General features: G+C 48.4%; 1 protein-coding gene across 1 annotated transcript in view; it reads left to right on the forward strand.

The window, feature by feature from the left end:
- LOC138581416 (cytochrome P450 2D15-like) overlaps positions 1-21,347 on the forward strand; it is a 458,914-nt gene that overhangs the window by 271,114 nt on the left and 166,453 nt on the right. The window contains exon 5 of the mRNA XM_069652731.1: positions 13,603-13,776. Within this exon, the coding sequence (XP_069508832.1) occupies positions 13,603-13,776 (174 nt within the window). The remainder of the gene's footprint in view (positions 1-13,602; positions 13,777-21,347) is intronic.

Consider the following 21,347-nt stretch of genomic DNA (forward strand, 5'->3'; position numbering starts at 1 on the left):
AACTCTTCCTGTACTTCACAGCCAGGATTGCTGTGGTGTTGTTCTTCACCAGGTCTCTGCTGCAATGGTCTTTGAATCACATTAATGTCTCTTTCCTGAAGGTTTCTCTGCCCAGTGATTTAGGGCTCTCACTTCTGGGTCACTCAGCGTACATGATAGTTCGGTCCAGAACCCCTGTTGTGGTATCAGGGAAGGGTCACCCATTTCTGTATAACAAAAGGGATACAGAATCAATCGACCAAGCCTCTCAATCCTGACTGCTTACCAAGCATCACAATTCTATGGCAGATTAAGAATAATTTGCAATTGCATAGCATTGCCTCGTATATGTGCAGCTATTTAACTCCTACATGTAGCCTAGAACAGCCTGCTCATCTTGGCAACAATAGCTACCAGGAGCTACGAGGAGCTACCTTTGACTCCCTCATCCCTCAGACCATCTGGTGCAATATAAATGTACCTATGCGACACTTAACGTTTGTTTGCCAAGTGTGCATAATGGGGAATTCTTAAACATTTGAGAGACATGTGAAGCATAGTTTCTTTTTAATAGACAGAAAGGTATAGTTTGCATCAACTTGGAACTTAGGTTTGAGGTGATTCCTAGAGGTGGCTTGTTTGCACTGGATGATGTCTGCCGATACCCTGAGTTGCTTTTTGCACCTGCTCTTCCTTCATTCATTCATTTTGATCCCTGAGGTGGTTACATAAAGGCTGCTGTGCTGGTGCATCGGGGTTGGGCATGGAGAATACCGTGACACCATCCACAAGGCCAACAAGTGCTCTGAAGCAGCTAGAAGGTGACATGTAGAACTTCACATTACACCCTAATAAGTCAATAACACAAATAGGTTGCACTTGGTTTATTAAAAGGGCATAGACCTGAAAATGTAAGTCAGAAAGCTGCCCATGGCCCTGTGGGACCAAAGATCCCGCCCCGCCGTGAAGCTGAGGCTGCCCACATTGAATGCCAGAAAGAAGTGGGACTGACCCAGACAGTATTAACAGATCCGGCATCAAGGACTTTGTTGAACAAGCCCAAAAGAGACTACCACCCTGAGAGTGAACAATAAGGCTACCCACACACACAAGGCCGAGCCCCCGACAGCGGCAACACACTGCAACATCTGGAACAAGGTGCCCGCTCACCTGGCGCAGCACTAGACATGGCAACTAAGCTCAATAAAACAAAAGGGAAGCAACCTACGATGGAGGACTACACCAAGACCCCGCAATCAACGGAAGGTGCCAGAAAGAAGGACAGAAGCGCCCAGCTGGACGCATCCCCAGCGCGAGGAGAGCGGCAAATCCTGGAAGCCATTGCAGACCTGAAAGCGGCGTGGGAAACGAAACTGGAAGCCCCCATGACCACGCTGAAGGTGGCGTTGGAATCCAAAATAGACGCAGTACAAATAGACCTAAACCTCCTGAGACAAGATGTAAGGGTAATTGCGGACCGCACGGGAGAACTGGAAAAAGAAGTGGGGGCCAACACAGCGGCTTGTGCCTCGCACGCCTCAGAAATCCACACGCTGCATCAGCAGGTGGGCAACCTGGAGAGTAGAGCCGAAGAAGCCGAGGGACGGGCGCGAAGGAACAATATATGCATTGTGGGGCTTCCCGAGGGAGAAGAGGGATCGAACCCCACGGAGTACGTTGAATCCATGTTGCTGCAAGATATAGGAGGGGGAACACTTACCCAGAGATTTGCAGTGGAAAGGGCGCATTGAGCCTTGGCAAGGAGGCCCCCTCCGGGAGCCCCCCCCGCCTGAGACCCATAATAGCTAAAATATTAAACTACCGCGGCAGGGAAAGGATCCTGGAATACTTTCGCAAGGGAGGCATGATCCAAAGGGCGTCCGCCTCAATCACAGCATACCCGGACTATACACTCCAGGTGCAACGGCGGCGACTCAACTTCGGAGCAGTTAAGAGGAGGCTACGGGAGTCGGGCCACAGATACATGCTGATGTATCCGGCGAGACTAAAGGTATTCCACAAGAACAGGACACTGTTTTTCGACACCCCAGAGGAGGCATCGGATTGGCTAGACGCACAAAATTGCCCGGAAAGGAAGGAGGACCAGAAGGGAAGCGATGCAGAGAAATGATGCAGAGACTCCGGAGAGCGAGGTGCTGTATAAAGATGTAGAAATGGGACTTGATTATAGTCGTGCTAGATAACGGGAAGGTAGCGAACTGTGATGCACAACAGGGAGATACAGTGCACCCGACCTCACACCCCCTTAGGTAGGTTAGTTGGGTTACCAGTAGAGCGGTAACCTCCTGCTGGGTGTCCGGTACCGGCTTAGCTGGACGGGACCAAATGCGGGATCGCCTGAGATCCAGGGATGGAGCTGGGCAACAGTTGGGGTTGGGACGGGAGGCGGAAGGGAGTTGGGGAGTTTGAAGTGATAGTGGTTAGGGAACGAGCATGCACCCGCGCGCCTCTGTGCATAACCCATGTTAAGTATTTTCGGGCTAAAAATTATGGAGGGAGGGATGGGGGGAGGGACCAAAAGGGTGATGGGTGACCTCAGAATAATAACCTGGAACGTCAAGGGGCTTAACACCCACCTGAAGAGAAATAAAGTGATGATGTATTTGAGGAGGCAAAAAATAGACATAGCCCTGCTGCAAAAAACTCACCTTGCTAAGGAGAAACAGGAGGTAATTAAAAAAAAGTGGAAAGGCACTACCGTAGGTGCATCATATTCAGCATATGCTAGGGGGGTCGTCATTTGGGTGGCACCACAGGTGCCTTTCCAGATATTACAGACCATGGTGGAACCAGATGGGAGGATGGTAGCGCTCCGAGGGCTCTTGGAGAATAGGGAACTAAGCATCATTAATACATATGTCCCCAACCAAGAAATAGTGATTTACTATAAAACGTTATATAGTAAGGTCAGCCCCCTTACTGGCGGGGCGATCATATGGGGGGGGGACTTCAATTGTACGCTAGACCCTAAACTAGACAGATCGGATACAAAATTAGATAAACCCACCCACGCAGGGAGAGCGTTACGGGCCCTGCTGAGAGACTTTGGGCTTGAGGACATCTGGAGGCGGCAACATCCGACAGTGAGACACTACTCACACTATGCGGCCCCACATAATTTATACACAAGGCTAGACTACGTGTTCACCACCCCCGGAATAGCGGGGGAAGTAGTGGGCTCAGAATAGAAAGCCATGATACTATCGGACCATTCCCCTTTGGTTCTGGAGTGGCAACACCAGCCCCCAAGAAACAGAATTACAACATGGAGACTCAGAGCCGAGGCACTGAGAGACACCACATTCCGAGAGGACCTACGGGAAGAGATAATAAGCTATTCCGAGCACAATACGGGAAGTGTGGAATCGGAGGGGACCCTATGGGAGGCCTTCAAGGTGGTAATAAGGGGAGCGGCCATATCCAAATCTAAAGGGCTTCAGGGGGGTATAGAGCGGGAGCTGCAGGATATAGAAAAGAGGCTGGAAACAATAATGGAAAGAGAGAGGACCTCGCAGGAACAGGCGGAAGGTGCGAGCCAGTTGCAATTGGCTGGTGGGGAGCTATGGGAGAGGCTAAGCAACCTGAATTACAAGAAATATATGGAACGACAACACGCTGGAGGGGACAAACCAGGGAGGCTGCTAGCATGGCTATATAAAAACGAGGCACCAAGGCCGCAATTAGAGGGATAGTGGGAGAGGCGGGACAAGTTTGGAATACCCAGGAAACGGTGAACGAGAGCTTCCTCAGATTTTATAAACACCTCTACGCAAACATGGGGGAGGACATGGAGAGGGAGACGCAGGAGATCCTGGAAGATATAGGATTGCCCAAATTAAGCGTAGAGGATAGAGAGAACCTAGAAGCCCAAGTTACACTGGAGGAACTAGAAGCAGTGGTGATGCATCTACCCACGTGCAAAGCCCCAGGCAGGGATGGGCTCCCCAGCAAGTTTTATAAAACATACAGACAAGAGATCCTTCCCCCGCTACTGGCAATGCTGAATGAGGCATATGAGAAAGGGAGACTGCCGGAATTTCTGAGAGAGGCGATAATCATTCCCCTCTTTAAACCAGACAAGCCCAGCGTAGATTGTGGGTCGTATAGACCATGATCCATGCTGAACCAAGACAGCAAAATCCTTACGGCAGTACTCGCGAATAGACTTAAGCCGGTGATAAACAAACTAATGCACCCCGACCAAACTGGGTACGTCCCGGGTAGGAGCATATCTGATAACCATAGGAAGCTCCACCACATTATAAAGCAGACAGAGGGCAACCCAAATGAAATAGCAGTAGTTTCGCTAGATGCAGTCAAGGCCTTTGACGTGGTTCGGTGGCCATGGCTGATTGCCGACTTAAAGGAATACGGGATGGGACCTGGGTACCTGCGGTGGGTGAAAATGCTGTATAGCTCCCCCACAGCCAGAGTAAAAACGGGAGCGATTATCTCAGAGAGGTGGCAACTAAGCAGAGGCATGAGACAAGGTTGTCAATGGTCTTTGATGCTGTACATCCTCGCGCTCGAGCCACTAGCAATCTATCTAAGACAGCAATACAGTAAGGAAGGGGTGCGCACCGAAGGGGGACCGCACCTGATATCACTATATGCAGACGATATGCTCCTGTACCTACGTTACCCGGAGGAGAACCTGCAATACATCCTAAAAGTGATGGAGCGCTACGCGGCTCTATCCGGGATAACGGTCAACCCCAAAAAATCGAGCATGTTCCCCCTAGGTAGATACAAAGGCATACCACAGACGAACCTACCCACCCTGCAGATAGCTTGGCAGACCAAAACGTTCAGTTACCTGGGGATCAACATTTACCATACGGTGGCGGCGGAGCACAAGTACAATACAGAGAAAGCAGTTGAGGGCGTCAAGAATAGCATGGAGTTTTGGGCAAAGCTCCCCTTGGCCATGGCAGGGAGGGCGGCCCTGCTGAAAATGGTGGTCCTGCCTAGGCTATTGCATTTCTTCACAAACATCCCACACATGGTGCCCAGGTGCTTCTTCACCAAATTACACAGCCTGTGCAGAGGTTTCTTGTGGCATAACACAAGAAATAGGGTGGCCCTGTGGAAACTTCAGAATGCGTACGACAGAGGGGGGATACATTTACCGAATTTTGAGATATACCATCTGGCGGCGCAATTACAATACGTAGCCAGGTGGCTGGCGGAGAACGAGACAGCAGAATCCAGGCTGTTGAAGGATGAGAGTGCCCCATATTTCCTACGAGAACTAATATGGCTACCCAAGGTAGAGATGCAGGGTAGGCCGAGATTGTTAACACTGGGCTGGGAGGTCTGGCACAAAGCGTGCCGGACCATGGGAGGCCCGACCCCGTGCTCCCCGAAGGCACCACTCGTGGCGCTATGTGGAGCAGATGACCAACTAAGAAAAGCGATCCGGAAATATTGGGAACCGGTGGGCCTAGCTACCCTAGGGGATATCTGGCAAGAGGGGGAGGCTATGGATTTCCAAACAATAATGGACGGAACCAGGGTACAGGCGGGACAGCATATCACATATAGTAGAATAGTCAAAAGGGTGAAAGAAACGTGGTCCGAAATAGCGCTAGCGGAGCAACCGGATACTGCCATTGAAACGATGTATGACATCTCGGAGGGAGGGCATGAAATATCCAGGATATACGAATTAACAATGTGAAGAGTGGGAAAAGAGCCGCTCAAATTGCGGTGGGACAGGGAGGAGGAGGCGGGAGAGGCCATGCAAGATGGGCAATGGGAGAGGGCCCAAAGATACCACAAGAAGGTGTCCAGAAATGCCAGGTTACAACAGATCCAACTATATGTTACCCACAGAGCCTATATGACCCCCCAAATAATAGCAAAATTTGGAAACGCAGAGGTACAAAAATGCCCCAAGTGTGGAGAGGAGGGGGCAGGGATGATCCACATGTTCTGGGAGTGCCCGGAGATTGGGAAGTTTTGGGGGGAAATTAAACACAAGCTATCTGAAAAGGGAATTAAATTAGACGTGGAATCCATATGGGCATGTATGCTGGGGGGATTCACCAGGCCGCGTAACTTGAGACACGTATGTAAACTCAAAGACCTAGCATACATCCTAGGCAAAAGAAGAATTGCCATGAGCTGGAAGGCTGCTCATAGACCCAGACTAGTGGTATGGTGGAAGGACCTCCTGAAGTGGGCAGATGCGGAGACAGTGGCATGGTATGAGCGGCAAACAGAGGGGAGGGAGAAGAAGTGGGGCCACTGATGGAATGGAGACAAATGATAGCCTCGTTGCAGGGGTACACCCAAAGCGACCCCAGTGATGACGACCTGCCCGAGAACCAGGAAGAGAACTAATCCTGAGCAATGGGAGCCAGAGGTACAGGGGGAAGAGCTCGAGTTTGAGGGGAGGGGAGGGGGCAAGACATTAAGGAGAAAACATGTAATGTATGCTATGACACTTGTAACTGAAAATGTCGGGAGTGTAAGTTATGTTTTGTTTGTTGTAAAATCAATAAAAATATTTTTTTTAAAAACAAGAAGAATATGGTTAGGAGAATGACTCCCTTCTCCTGACCCACCTTACACAACCTTAGAGGGCTGCCTTGGGATAATCTTTGGCAAAAGTCGTCAAATGTCTCTTCACTTCTTCCCAGGGGTTTCTGAAAGCTTGCTTTACAGTTCCAAAAATTCTTCCCTGTTTTACGATGTTATAAATGCTATCTCCAGATAGCTCTTGTTCCCTAGGATTCTCTTTAATCCTAGTTGGATTATCACTGTGACAAGGGAGATTCCTCCCGATGCAGTCTTGTTTCTCAGACCTTTGAATATCACTACTGTGATGAGGGGTATCACTCCAGAGAGTCTGTTGACCCTCAGCTCTCTGAGTAACACTACTGTGATGAGGGAAATTACTCCAGAGGCTTTCTTGACTATTTGTTCTCTGGGTATCACTACTGTGACGAGGGAGATGACTCCCAAGGTTTTCTTGACTTTTTGTGTCTCTCTGGTAATTACTCTGCCAAGGGAGATTCCTCCTGATGCAATTCACACTTTCTGTATCTTCCTGGTAATTACTGTACCCAGAGAAATTACATCCGAGACAACTTCCAGTAGTTGCTTTTCCCAGACCCCATCCAGGTTTCCTGCAGTATCTGTGACCTTGTTTGTGCTGGGAACGCATGTCCGGTTCTTCCCAGGGTCGCAGGTTGTTTGATGTTCGCTCGTCCCACCAGCACATGTCCTGGCAGGGGGCCCCACTTGGAGAGAATAAATTGAAATATTTCTTTTTACAAAATTTATTTTTTTTCTTTTTGAATTCACTCTGCCTTCATAAAGAAATTATTTCTGTAACAGAAATTATTTCTTTATGAAGGCAGAGTGACTAGAAAAAGAAATGTTCTTTTTGAAGTCCGAGGGCTCCTCCCACCCCATGGCATGGAAGACCCTATGCTGGAGGCCTCCATGTCATAGCGGGAGAGGAGCCCTATGATTTCAAAAATAAATAGTTTATTTTTGAAGTCACTCTGCCTTCATAAAGAAATTATTTCCGTTATGGTTCGGTCTTTAATGGAAATAATTTCTTTATGAAGTCGGAGTGACATCAAAAAGAAATAATTTCTTTTTGAACTAATAGGGCTCCCCTCAACCTCATGACGTGTGCGTGTGTGAGTTTATGGTGAAAGGGTGCACACTTAAATGTATAGGTTGCTGCCTGTGTGAGTGTATAGTGAAAGGGTGCACACTTAAATGTACGGGTGGCTGCCTGGGTGTGCCTTTATGGTGAAAGGGTGCACACTTAAATGTATGGGTGGGTGCCTGGGTGTGTGTGCCTGTATGGTGAAAGGGTGCACACTTAAATGTATGGGTGGCTGGGTGTGCTTGTGTGTATATGGTGAATGGTGTGTGTGCTTGCATTCAGGGGCACGACCAAATCTACGTTTCAGGGGGCTAACCCTTCAAATGTTGGGAAAGGCGCTAACTTCACAGGCGGTGGGGGAGGGGAAAACTTATTTGTGTGGGGTAGCTAATTTCTTTACGCATTTTAATGAGACTATTCTAGAGGAGCTTCAATGTTACAAGCATTTAACTCTCTCCTTTAAGGTTGAAAGCACCCACTTATGGACTGCTGTGAGAATGAGTGGTCTCCTGATCCCTCTCTACCCTTCCATTCACTCCCCTGGCATGCAAGTACTAAACCCACATCACGATTTCAGTTGCTTAAAAACTTTGAATGCAGGTACTAACAGTGAAATGCTTTATGTTAGTAATTGCTGGGCTCTTGTTAACAGCGAAACCCTGGTGCCATTTTGTTCTGTCCAGCAACTGCTCTTAAGGTCACCCAGGTCTAGTCAATATAGCCCACAATTTCAGGGGGGGGGGGTGCTGAATCCCAATCAACTCAATGGTGTTGCAACACTACTTATGTGTAATGCCTTGATTACTTATTGGTAATCTTCATTACTCCTAGCCATATTCTTCCTCGTCCCAGTACTTGTGTATGAGGCAGTACTTGTGTATGAGACAATCTGCCTCATACACAAGTACTGGGAGGAGGTAGAGGTACATGGAGGTAATGCCTGATTTAGCTACCTGTAATCTTCATTACTCCTAGTCCCACTCTTCCTCATCCCAGTACTTACCAATGGGGCAAGGAGCCTCATACATAAGCTCTGGGACAAGGAAGAGGGACGTGGAGGTAATTCTGAGCCAAGGAGGTTGGGATAGGGGTGGGAGGGAGAGGGGATGTGTGTGTGGGGAGAGGCAGGATTGATTGACAAATCATAATGGTTGTCCATGTCCTGGCTAAGCAGGCATGATATGCGCAGTATCAGTGGCTAAAGAGGCATTTTGGTGCAGCCAGTCTAGTCATTTCTCAGTTTGGTATGACTTTTTTTCAACTGGACATTTCTGATAAAGCAGTCCTACTAAGTGTAGTTACCTGGCTAGACTGGCATTTGGGTGGTGCCAGTCTAGCCGTTTCTTACTGGGCATCTGTGATAAAATGATATGATATAAGCCATTTATAACACGCCTGTACACAAGTGTTTCTCGGCGCGACAAGACAAGGGAAGGAATATAGAGGAAGGACAAGACAAACAATCTTACTAGGCCTTGTGTCATTCAGATCCTGCAAGTGCGAGACCGAGAAGTGCCAGGGGAAAGGGAGGGGGGAGTGCAAGGGGGAGGGGAGGGAAAACAGGGCAGCAATGCTCTGAGAAAGTGCAGCCAGTACAGCGCGTCTCTGTGTAGTGCAAGGAGAACAAGAGGGGCTGGGAGGCCATTCCAGAGGGAGGCACCTGCAGAGGAGAGAGATCTACCCCCCACTCTCTGCCTGGAGAAGCATCTATTCCTTAGAGAGTTGGAGGAAGCTGAGGGAAGGGCTCGAGAAGGAAGGTATTTTGGAAGAGAGGGAGTTGGATGTAGTGTGGGTCCCGGGCCCAGAAAACCTTGTGGGCAATGCAAAGCGTCTTGAACTTGATCCTTGCCGCCACTGCGAGCCAGTGGAGAGATTTCAGGGCTGGAGAGATACAATCCCTGGGTTTAAGGCCAAGGATAAGTCTTGCAGTCCTGTTCTGGATTAGTTGCAGAGGGCGCAGAGTAGAGGAAGGCAGATTGAGAAAATGGCTGTTGCAGTAATCCAGTCTAGAGAGAACCAGGGCTCTGGAGACAGTGACCTTCTGGGGGTAAGAGAGAAAGGTAAGAGTCCCTTTGAAGAGAAGCAGCTGGTAGTGGGACTTCTTGCCAACATCAAAGATGTGAGGAGAGAAAGAGAGAGTGGAGTCAAAGATGACACCAAGGTTTTTTGCCTCATCCCAAGGTGGGCGGCCAGAGTGAGAGAGGGAAAGCAGAGGCAGGGGTCCCAATGAGAAGGCTCTCAATCTTTGTGGCATTAAGGCAGAGACCATTGGAGGCGCAACAATCCTGAATCGAGGATAGATGGTCAGGAATGAGCGAGAGAGGAGAGGAGTCTGAGGGGAGCCTCAAGGAAATCTGAGTTTCATCTGCATAAAACTGAAAGTAAGAGGAGAAGGTAGAGATCAGGTGGGCCAAAGGGGCCAAGTAGAGGTTGAAAGGATGAGAGGATGGAGACCTGGGGAATGCCACAGGTATAGAGAGATGTGGCAGAGAGAAAAGGACCAAGTTGGACCTGGGAGGGGCAGTCCAAGAGGAAGGAGGTCAGCCGCTCAAGTACCTGATCCGTGATGCCCAGGTTCTCATGGAGTCGATTGATCAGGATGGTGTGGTTGATCCCTGTCGAAAGGAGAGGAAAGATCAAGGAGGATGAGGACAGAAGGAATGCTGGAATCAAGGTTAGAGAGCAGATCTTCACTGGTGTTCAGGAGAGCAGCTTCTGTGCCTCTGGCAGCTCTGAAGCCAGACTGATGCTCATGGAGACAACCAACAGATTCAGTTTGGAGAGTAAGCTCGGTGATGGCCAGCTTTTCCAACAGTTTGCCCAGGAAAGGGGTGATGGAGATTGGGCGATAGTTTGGATCGGCAGATGGCTTCTTGAGGAGTGGGTACACAAGGGAGTGCTTACGGGGAGAGGGGAACATTCCAGTGGCGAAAGATTGATTACAGAAATCGGCCAAAGCTGGGGCGAGGGTGTCAATATGGTCCTTGATGGTTCTGGAGGAGCAGGGGAGCACCTGGCTGCACAACACTTTCATAGATCAGACTTGTCAAGAAACCTCATCAGGTGTTGTCAGAGAGAAAGAGGAAAAAGGAGGAAGAGAGGTAGAGATGGCCAAACGGGGGCCGAGAGAGGAAGAGGGAGAGGAAGAGGAGATGGAGGACATGATGCCCTGAGTTTTTGCAGAGAAGTGAGAGGACAGAGCCACACAGAGGGCCTGGGAGGGAACAGGAGAGGTAAAGACTGCAACAGGATTGACCAGTTCCTTGCAGATTTTAAAGAGTTTGGCTGTGTTGTTAGAGTCACAGAGACGCGGGCTTGAATGTGTGTTCTCTTCTTGATGAGTGTTATTGCTTCGACTGGCATTTTGGTGCAACCATTCTAGGTATGCCTAAATATGGCCTGGCATGCTTTACTGTAATGTTATTACGTTTCTTCACTGGTCTACATTGTGCAGCCAGTTGGACATGTTTTCATTGTGGCATGGCATTTTTAAAGGCAACGCATTAATGTTCCTGTGTACTGTTGGTGACTTGTATGTATTGGATTGGTGTTACCGTACAAAACAATTGCAAAAACTCTGGCTTGTTAGCCAATTTTTCTCACAGTGTGCTGTATATTGCATTAAAACACATATTTATATCTTTCTCCTAGTGCAGTGTGCGGCATACCCCTTCAGCAGCACGTTTGTGCGTATTGCTCAAGCGTGATAATCTAGGCCGGCCCAGAGTGTGGCGTGACCTGTGATTTGTTGCCGAGTTGGGGGGGCCCCCTCAGCATTGCTCGCAGGGGGGCCCCCACATTTTGTGTTACACCACTGGGCCGAGCGGTCCATCACCCAGAGGTCATGCCACCACCTCGGCTTCCCCAACACTGGAGTGAGTCGCCACCCTGTCAGCTCACATGATTCTTCTGCTACTTCCACTCTTCCGAGTCCTCTCTTCCGAGGACCCGCTTCTCAGCTTTGCTGACAGGTTCCCATGTTTGAACTTCCCGGGCTTGGCTAACTGCTTGCCGGCTTCTCTTTCTTTCCATCAGTCCTTTCTCAGTTTCTATCTCTCCTGGCTGGGCCCACCCCAGCTTAGCACCATAGTCTTGGTTGTTTCAATGATGTACTCTTCATGACTCCTCGTGGCCACCACCTACCAGGAATCTTGGAAAAAGATCATTCTTATTCTTCCTCATCTCAGTGGTATCACATCTCAAGGAAGGAGGGGGGAATGCTGCAGTAACACACAGTAGTACTTTCAGTTTCACTACCTACAGACTTTAGGGTTTTTAACAGGTGTAAGGGCAAGAGGGTTAGGGAGTTCCTTCATGGAACAGGAGTCCTTATCCCCCTGAGGGCAGTCTCTCCCTGTGAGGTCCTGCCACCCCCAGGGGGACTATTGGGTAGCGGTCTCACCTCCCTAGCCTTACCGGGAAGGGCTCCCTCCCCGGGTAGAAGTGACGAGATCCCATGATTTGTCACACCAACTGCTGCGAGTTTCAAATCGGTGCCTTTCTCAAGCACATCCCCCTCTACCACAGATTCAGTAGGTGGTTTCTCGGCTGCAGTCACAGCAGACACCGGCCGAACTTGAACATGTACATGTATCTAAGCCTCCCATGTTGCAACATGGGAGGTTTAGATACATCCCCACTTGTACAGACCTTGATCTTAGAGAAAGTGGGCATTGGGCTGGCCACAGTGTCACTGGCTGACTCGGCCAAGCCAGTGGTAGCATTAAAAGCAATAGCTGCCATGACCAGAGTGCCAAAAGCTTGGAGTACTTTTAGATGTGGCCAGTTTGGTTGCTGGCTCATGCTATACTATGCTACCCCCCTTGATGTATACATCTGCAACAATTTGCAGTGGCAGTCTGTCCCTGCAGCAAACAATGCAGCTTTTACACACATACCTCTGCCTTGCCCACATTTGATCGCTGGCCCTGAGGACTTCTTAGTGTTACTTTTTGCCTCACACACCTCAGACAATGGCAGCCGTGGTGTAGCATTTTTATGACTAGGTAGGTGCCTCTGACCTCAACTGCTGAAACAGGCTATAATGTGAGTGCTTGTTCAATCAGTCTACCACTGGGCAAATGCCCCCACGGTCCTCCTCTTCAACCCACTCGAAAACAACCGGACAATAATATCATTGCCTGATTAACACTGCACCGCACCACAACCACTCGGCAACCTCTTTTCTGAACACCTCACAACAATGTTCCCCTTCTCCAAGTAGTTATAATGAAATCCAAGTGCTTGTTTGTGAGTTGGTGCACCATCCAATAATCAGTTATGATAGAGTGCATGCTGTTAAATTAAGCTGTCACAGCGCAAAATATGCAGGCAAGCTGGCGATGCGCCTGACAGAGGAAGTGACATGTATTTCAAACCAAATTAAAAATAGAAAATGACATTATTTTGAGTCTTGTGTAAAATAGTTCTACTTAAATTCCTAAATTCTCTCAAATAAACTAAAGCGCTCTCTCTCTCTCTCTCTCTCTCTCTCTCTCTCTCTCTCACCCTCTCTCTCTCTCTCTCTCTCTCCACATTCAATACAAAATATGCAATGATGTTTTGTTGAAAGGCTAAACGCTCTGCCTAAAGTACAATGCTCGAACTCTCAAGCAACAGCTCTCTCTGAAAGACTACCTGTAACTGCAGAAGAGAGTGGCAGAAGCAGGACCCTCATGTAGCCAAGCGGATCTGGCTGCCCGAACTTGAATATCCGAATCTCTGGAAGGTTCGGTAGTTTGGAGAATCCCAGCCACAGTGACATTCCAGGCACGCTGGGATTCAGCCGATCCTCAGAGGAATTGCTGACATTCTGACAGCAGGTTTTTGAGCTTGTTTGCCGCCTGCCCAATGTTTTGTGTGATTTGGCAGCACTAATAAAATGAGGATCCCTTTGCTAGAAGATGGAGAGGTCTTTTATTCATCGTGGCATGGCCTCCTGAAAAACTCACCTTGTGTTCCCATTCCTTTGGCAGATGCTGAACCTGGCTCCGCTGCTCATGAAGATCTCGTGGCTCGTCCAGAAAGCAGTGAAACGTCAGAAAGACATCTTCCTCTTTCTGAGGCAAATCCTCAAGGACCATCGGGAGAGCTTCGACCCCAACGTAACCAGGGACTTCATGGATGCCTTCCTACTTGAGATAGAGAAGGTACGGGTGCAGAGGGATACACACTATTGGTGCAATTATTCAGCGAGTGCCACAGCCAGTGCTTCAGTTTAGGGCTAGAAAAAAACAAATCCTCAAGCCAGGCCATCAGACCCTGCCATTGCAGCCTATGGGAGTCCATGACTTCCTGTCTCCTGGATGTGTCTTTGCTGGCCTTAACATGAACGCACAGGGCACAGTCACATGTACACAGCATTGGCATTCTGACCTCCCTGGCATTCTGTGTGCATGGGAGGAACTGGACCAGCATGTGCATGAACAGCTAAGCTGGTGTCTGCTGATTTCACATGTACTTCCTATTTAGTCACGTGCACAGTTTGTGGAGTGGCACAGCGTGGTGGTGAATATTTCAGTGGTGAAGTGTCGATGTGTGCAAGGTGGCGTGAGGAAGGAGTCGTACAGCTGTCCACCTGTATGTGTTCCTGTTCTGTAAGTTAAATGTCATTGTTTTGTTTTCCTGGGAAAATGCCTTCTTCAAAGTATGAGGCTGCAATGTTATTACTCTAGGCTCTGTAATGTTGAGATGCCCACATGTACTGTGGACTCAGACAGGGTATTGACCGATGTTGCTCCGACTCTCACTGGAGCATAAATCATGCGAAAGACTGAGGCTCTCATGCTCTTATGATTGGTCCCTCAGTCCAGTACTACATGGCAGGAGCAGACGATGGCCACATTGTCCTGCCAGTGGAGCAGTCTTCTTCTCATTGCTGTCTTAGTGGTTTGAGTGTGTTTGACCGAAATTTCTTTGATCGCGGCAAACTGACAGAAAATGATTTGCTTGTGGCCCAATTTAAACGCACATTAATTTGTTTTTTTTTTTGGTCCCCCGTCTCTAATTTTAAGGAAGCGGGGGACACTGATGCAGCCCCAAAATTGCAAAATATCAAACATGGGGAGCGAGGGACACACCCGCTCTCTATGGTTGGTATTTTGCAATATATGCAACCAAATTGCCCGAAGGCCAAATCACCTATATAAACTTCGATCAAATTGGTCATTGGGTCAATTGTTTTAGGTCAAATAGGCTAATACCGTCTCAGTGCAGTAGTGCAGTCAGCAGCACTGCTGCTTGACGGCCATTTCAGCAGCTGCACTACCCAAGCATCCTTCCTTATATCAGCAGTCTGTACTAAGAAGAGGAAACAGCGCATCAGCGCAGAGCAGACTTGTGGGGTAGTGAAGTTGGTGCCTGTGCATGGTCCGGCCTGTTGGTGCCACCAGCATCACAACCTGTTAGCATTCCTTCTTACCTGTTATGCATTGTTTATTTGGGTTAAAAGCACACAGCCAGACGGGATAAGGACTGCAAAAGGGGAACGTTTGTCTTTGTTTTTGTGGTGACAGAAAGTGGAAACGGAACAGGGGAAAGGATAGCGAACACTATTTTAGGTGTTTTCTGCCTTTTTATGAGGTAAAGAAAATGAAGATGACAGAGGGGGGCTACGAATTGATCTGTCTGCCCTATCTAATTTCTGCCCAGTTTCTATAGTTCTAAGATGCTTGAGAGAGTGGTCTTCTCTGGAGCCCCACTGTTTGGTTCCCCCGTTGCAATGTGTGTTCTGTTGCTGGTGCTCTTCTTTCTGCCCGTTGTAATAAACATTCTGCCCTTCTTATCCTTTTTGATCTATCCGCGACATTTGATCTGGATGATCATGCTATTCTTTCTTCCCAGCTTTTGTTGCTAAGCATTTCTAGAGCTGTTCATCATTGTCTTTCATATCCCTCTGTTCGTCCTTATTCTGGGCTGCTCACTCTTCCACTCCTCATCCTCTGCAGTTCGGAGTTCCTCAGGGTGCCGTTCTTTGTCCTCTTCTTTTCACGCTATACACTATTCCTCTTTCAGCTATTATCTTCTCTTTCCATTTGCCTTATATTTTTTATGTATCTGACTCTCAAATCTGTCTTTCCTTTTCATCTTTCTCTGCACTCAAATCTTTTGCCTTGTCTTTCGTTCAATCTTGGATGACACCTAATTTTCTTCACATAAATTTGGCTACAACTGAATTTTTTTTCTTTTCCTCCGTCTCATCTACCTCTCTCCACTACAGCTCACAATCTTGGTTCCATCATTTCTGACTTTTAAAGCTATTCAATTTGTGGTCTCTACCTTTATTCTTTCGTGCATTAATTACTGTTCTTCTCTTCTCCTTCGTTTGCCCGCTCATCAACTTGCCCCTCTCTGATCTATTTTTAATTCCTCTATTTGTCTAATCGGTCATCTTTGCCCTTGTGATTCTGTATCCAACACTCTTCATTCTCTCCAATGGCTATCCTTTGATTCTCGTCTCCAATTCCATTTTCTTTCTATTGATGGTTTCAAAGTATCTCTCTATTCTTGTTTCTTGATATCAGCGCACACGTCCCCTAAATTCAGAATCACAAACCCCTAGGCCCAATCATACTTCTGTCTTTTTACCTTTTAATTACTATAATATGGAATGCTCTCCCCTTTTCTAATTGGTCTGTCACTTCCTTCCTTTCTTGTCATACTCATTTAAACCTCTCCTTTATATGGATATGGGATTCATAACATTGTTTTACCTAATCTTGTACCATTTATACATTGTTGTTCATCGCTTTGGTGATAAGCGCAATATAAGTACAAATAAGATACAAATGCTAAATAAACACAAAACCAGGTAAAAGGGACAAATCGCATTGAAATCGATTAAACAAAAAAAAGACCACTAAGCTCCTCGAAGTCAACCAAAAGTATTCTAAAACACGACCTGCCATGCATTCTCCTGCCCTTACAGTTTAAAGAAATCCACAAACAGAAAGGTAAAGTGAGCAGGGACTTTCATGGGGCCCCCACATCTCGCCAGGTGATTCAATGGCTCTGATTTAACCCCCAAACAGAGCCCTGTGCTAGAACTCAGGGGGCGGAGGGGTTCAGGATCTCCTTTAGGCTGCCAGTGAGTCCCAAAGAAATGTGTGACACAACATAAGCCCACCTGCAGGATTCAATGTGTGCTGCACGCAAGTCTGGGTAGAGGCGCGCCCTGCCCTGCCAGGTTCTACAGGATTCATAGAAATCTTGATTGTAATAAAACTGAATGAATAGTCAAAACACAATGTGATGCGTGTCTGGCACTTTCCTCCTGGGGCACGACTTGCACACCCCGTGCAACATTCAGCCCTGATCCCTGTGCAGAATCGTGCTTAGAAAAAAGGAGTATTGGGCCGGATTCATGGAATTTGTAGCGCGGTGCAACGTGGCTTTGCACTGCACTGCCAGCAAACAGCCCGATTCACAGAGCGGTGTAAAATGTATTTCTGCAGTGCAGAGTGATTTTGCACTGACTTTTCACTCCAAAGTCACTTTGCACTGCAAAAAGACACTTTGCAACGCTCTGTAAATCAGGGTGTTTGGTGGCAGTGCATAGTCACTATGCACCAGTGCAAAGTCACTTTGCACCACGCTAAAAAGTCCATGAATTAGGCCCTTTGTGTTAGTCAAGAAGACTATTTGCTTCTATGGGGAAATGCCCCATGGGAAAAATTCGCGAAGTAGGCGATTCTGTTCGCTCCAACCCTAAAAGCCTTCCCTGACCTATTATAGGATGGGTAAAATGTTCTATTCTAACTCCAATCATGGAATATTTGGGGAAAATTCTTGATTTTCTTGGGAGTGCAAAATTGTTGTAATGTCGCCACTGGCGAACTTTTCCCAGAAGTGACTTTATCACTGGATACCGACAATTTCCCTGTTGCAAGTTTGCAAGTTCCGTATCCATTGCAATGTTGAGTGTCCTGATTAAAACATTGATAGGCTGAGAGCTGTGAGCGAGGAGCGAAGAGCGCTCAAGCTTTCAACTTTCCTAGGCATGACGACTGTTTTACCTGTTAATGTCACCGGAAGAAAGGTCAATTGTTTCAATGCACCAATAACCTTAAAGGAGGGCATCATAGCGAATGAATGAAGATGTCCTAAATACTCTGACTTTGTATGTAGATGTTTGGCATATGCAACACCCAATAAGCAAATTCACCTTATTGGTCATTGTACTCAATAACGGCCCAGGCAGCATATGCAATAAAGAACAGTAGCAGAACTCTAAAGTTGGCCCATGTCAGGCTTCTTTGCTCATCCAATCCTTTTTTTCTTGTGCATTTTAATACTTAATATGTAATTTTGGCTTTACAATTATAAATGCATGACTACATGCTGCAGAGCACAGAGGGAAATACAGGAATGGATTTCCTAAACAGACCCGACATTGGGCAACTAGAGCTGCGTAGTAGTACTTCTTGCAGACATGGGCACCACTTCCTATGTGCCATCAGTTGCACCACTTGCTGCAGTGCCGCCAATGTTGTCACCTGTGGAAGATGATGGGTTCAAGTGTGAAGGTGTTGAGGGTTGTGCTGCCAAATTGATGGAAGGCATTGGAGCAGCTGCCTGTCCTGAGGACGAAAGCAGTCAACGCTCACAAGTGGCATAATGGGAGATTTAGGGCCTCCTCATGAGTTTGGCGGTAAAACCGCAGCACAGGGCCTAAGCCAATCATCAGGCCCTTCTCCACAACATTGAGATCAGTGTGGGAAACGATTTTAACACAAGCTAATCATTGCCAGAAATAAAGTGCAGCGTGCTCTGCCCTGTTGCTGCTTAGCATTACCCTGTAGAAGTGTCGAAGCCTGCTTTTTCCACTAACGTTTCTGTTTCTACTGATTAAGGCGGACCCCGTGTACAAATAACCCTGGCATCCATCCACCTGTGACCCACATATAACCATTCGCAATGCCCTTTCCCCCCAGAAAGTGCAGAATGAGACTTGTTTGTTTGTTGGCATAAGAAGGCCGCAGAGTTTTATTCCACAATATAACAAAACCAAACTGTACATATCTGTGGAAAAACTTTGTCTGCCAGATGCGGCGACTACTCCGTGTCCAAGAACCTGCTTCCCCCTTTTCTTTTCCCAAGAGTCCATTAGTAGGCCCAACTCTCCCTGCTTTGGTAGTATCCGAGCCTGCCTGCCCCTGCAGGTGCTCCTGAGCGGGGAGAGTGCCGTTTCCTTGGGGAAGCTGAGCCGTAATTGTCCTTCCCCGCCGCCCCTGCCGCTTAGGCTCCCAAGGGGCGTTGGGTCTGGGAAGAGCGACGACCCTTCCCGCATTCTCCTGGCTCTTCCGGAGTCTGTCTCCTGTGTTTGTCCGGCCAAGCACCGCCACACCGCCTTGCCGTCCTGCGACGCCGACGACCAGGCTTTCTTGCTTGCTCTGTTCGTAGGGTTGGTGGGTGGGAAAACGAAGAACCCTCCACTGCAGTCCCATGAAAAGCGCACGGTTGTCCCTTGGCTGCAGTTGTTTGTGTGCCCAAAGCGGGAACCCCGCTCCTTATGAAGGGGAAACCCCTCCCCTTTCCTTTGGTTGCCCTTCGCGGGCTTTTCGACGCCTTTGCTGCGCTTTGCCTTTCGCGGGCTTTTGCGGCTCTTGCCGCGCAATACTTTTTGCGGCTTTTTTGCCATTTTGCCGCCCTGCCCCAGCCACCCCCTCCCCCTCGCAGAGGGGGAGGGAGGGGCTGGGGACCGAAAAGTACGCCGCCCGGGTTATCGGGGGTGCCTCCTCCATTCCGCCGGGCTCCGTGTCGTCAGACCTGGCATAACCCCGGCATCCGTCCACCTGTGACCCACATATAACCATTCGCAATGCCCTTTCCCCCCAGAAAGTGCAGAATGAGACTTGTTTGTTTGTTGGCATAAGAAGGCCGCAGAGTTTTATTCCACAATATAACAAAACCAAACTGTACATATCTGTGGAAAAACTTTGTCTGCCAGATGGGGCGACTACTCCGTGTCCAAGAACCTGCTTCCCCCTTTTCTTTTCCCAAGAGTCCATTAGTAGGCCCAACTCTCCCTGCTTTGGTAGTATCCGAGCCTGCCTGCCCCTGCAGGTGCTCCTGAGCGGGGAGAGTGCCGTTTCCTTGGGGGAAGCTGAGCCGTAATTGTCCTTCCCCGCCGCCCCTGCCGCTTAGGCTCCCAAGGGGTGTTGGGTCTGGGAAGAGCGACGACCCTTCCCGCATTCTCCTGGCTCTTCCGGAGTCTGTCTCCTGTGTTTGTCCGGCCAAACACCGCCACGCCACGTGTGGGTTTCTGCCCACCGTGGCTCCCCCCCTTAGCTCCTCCCTTACATTTCCAAGATCTTTGTACAGATGTTCCAGAAAAATACGTCCATCCCCAGTGGTGATAGGTGAACCCCGTCATTTGCAAAAAACTCTGGAGATTTTAGGTTAATGAGCCCGTGTCTAATCTGCCCAAAACCCCTGCCCTTGCAAAATTTGGCCATCGCACAATTTAGTTTCTGCCTGGATTTTTCTACTGCGGCCTGGTTGTCAGCACCCCCCCAAACTTTTCTTGGAATGATTTCCGACCAGAGTATTTCTGTTTCCCCTAGCTGACCTGCCAGTTCCTGCAAAGAGTACATCATTTCCTGCATGAGAGCCCCTCTCCCTAAACTTGTTAAGTCGTTCTCACCCAAGTGAATGATCAAGATGTCGGGCTTCCCTCTATTGTCTAAGAGTTTGCGCACTTTGCCCTGTAACTGTGCCCATTTCATGCCAGGCACCCCGTGCCACCCAATCCTAAACTCGCCTGCTGTCAGTGCCTCCTGTTCTTCTGACCAGCTGGCCCCTGCTCTGGACACAAAAGAGTGTCCCACCACCCATACGTCTATCCTCTTCTTCTGGGCAGGTGCTATAGAGAGGGAGAAAGAAGAAGGCGTGTCACCCTTACATTTTTTTCGGCCTAATGTACCTCCTAAAGCAACCGGATTTCCATCTGCCTATCTGTTTGATTGTAGCTTCACTCATTCCCATTGCCGCTGCTGATGTCGCTGGCCCTATCCTGAATGAATGTGTGCCAAACACACCCTCCTTCTCCCCAATTTTTTCCAATGCCATTTCCATCACTCTCTTAAATTGGAAACGACTTAGAGAGGAGCCATCCTCGTGTATTAGGAAGGGAGCTCCTTTCTCAGATGGGGCCTTATTTTGAGAAATTCGAACACGGCCCCGACTGGGCACACCGTGCTCCCTTCAATGGGTTGTAGCGCCACCGTACACCCCTTCCCTTCTTGATCTGTTTTAGATTTTTTCAGCCATAAGGCTAATCCGCCCTCAGAGGCCTGTACATCCTGCAACTGCAAATAATTTGAACCTTTTGCGCTCCTGTTCTCTGGGATCAATTCGCTAACCCTAAATGCACCAAAGAAGGCTAACGAGAAGGCTGCCTTGAATAATGTTACCTCAAATTTCCCGTGGCAGATTAACCCTAGTATGGCCACCACCCTCTGTAATTTGACATAATCTATGGGGCGTCTTTCATCTCCTTTAGGTTTTGCTTGCCTGGCCCACCCTTTCATGGCCATACAAATATAATGCTCTTTGGTGGGGTCTGGCCTCTCTTCTAGCTTTGAGAAATGGGCGATGGCCACCAGGTGATGTGCCATCCATGACCTGGATTTACCTGTTTGCCACCCCCAACCCACAAAAGCCCTCACGGGCATTTCCAGCATGGTATTTCCCCGTTCCTCCTGTTTGAACCTTAGGTACC

Source organism: Ambystoma mexicanum, chromosome 3p (genome assembly GCF_040938575.1).
Source record: "Ambystoma mexicanum isolate Mex_15411 chromosome 3p, UKY_AmexF1_1, whole genome shotgun sequence".
Classification (NCBI taxonomy): Eukaryota; Metazoa; Chordata; class Amphibia; order Caudata; family Ambystomatidae; genus Ambystoma; species Ambystoma mexicanum.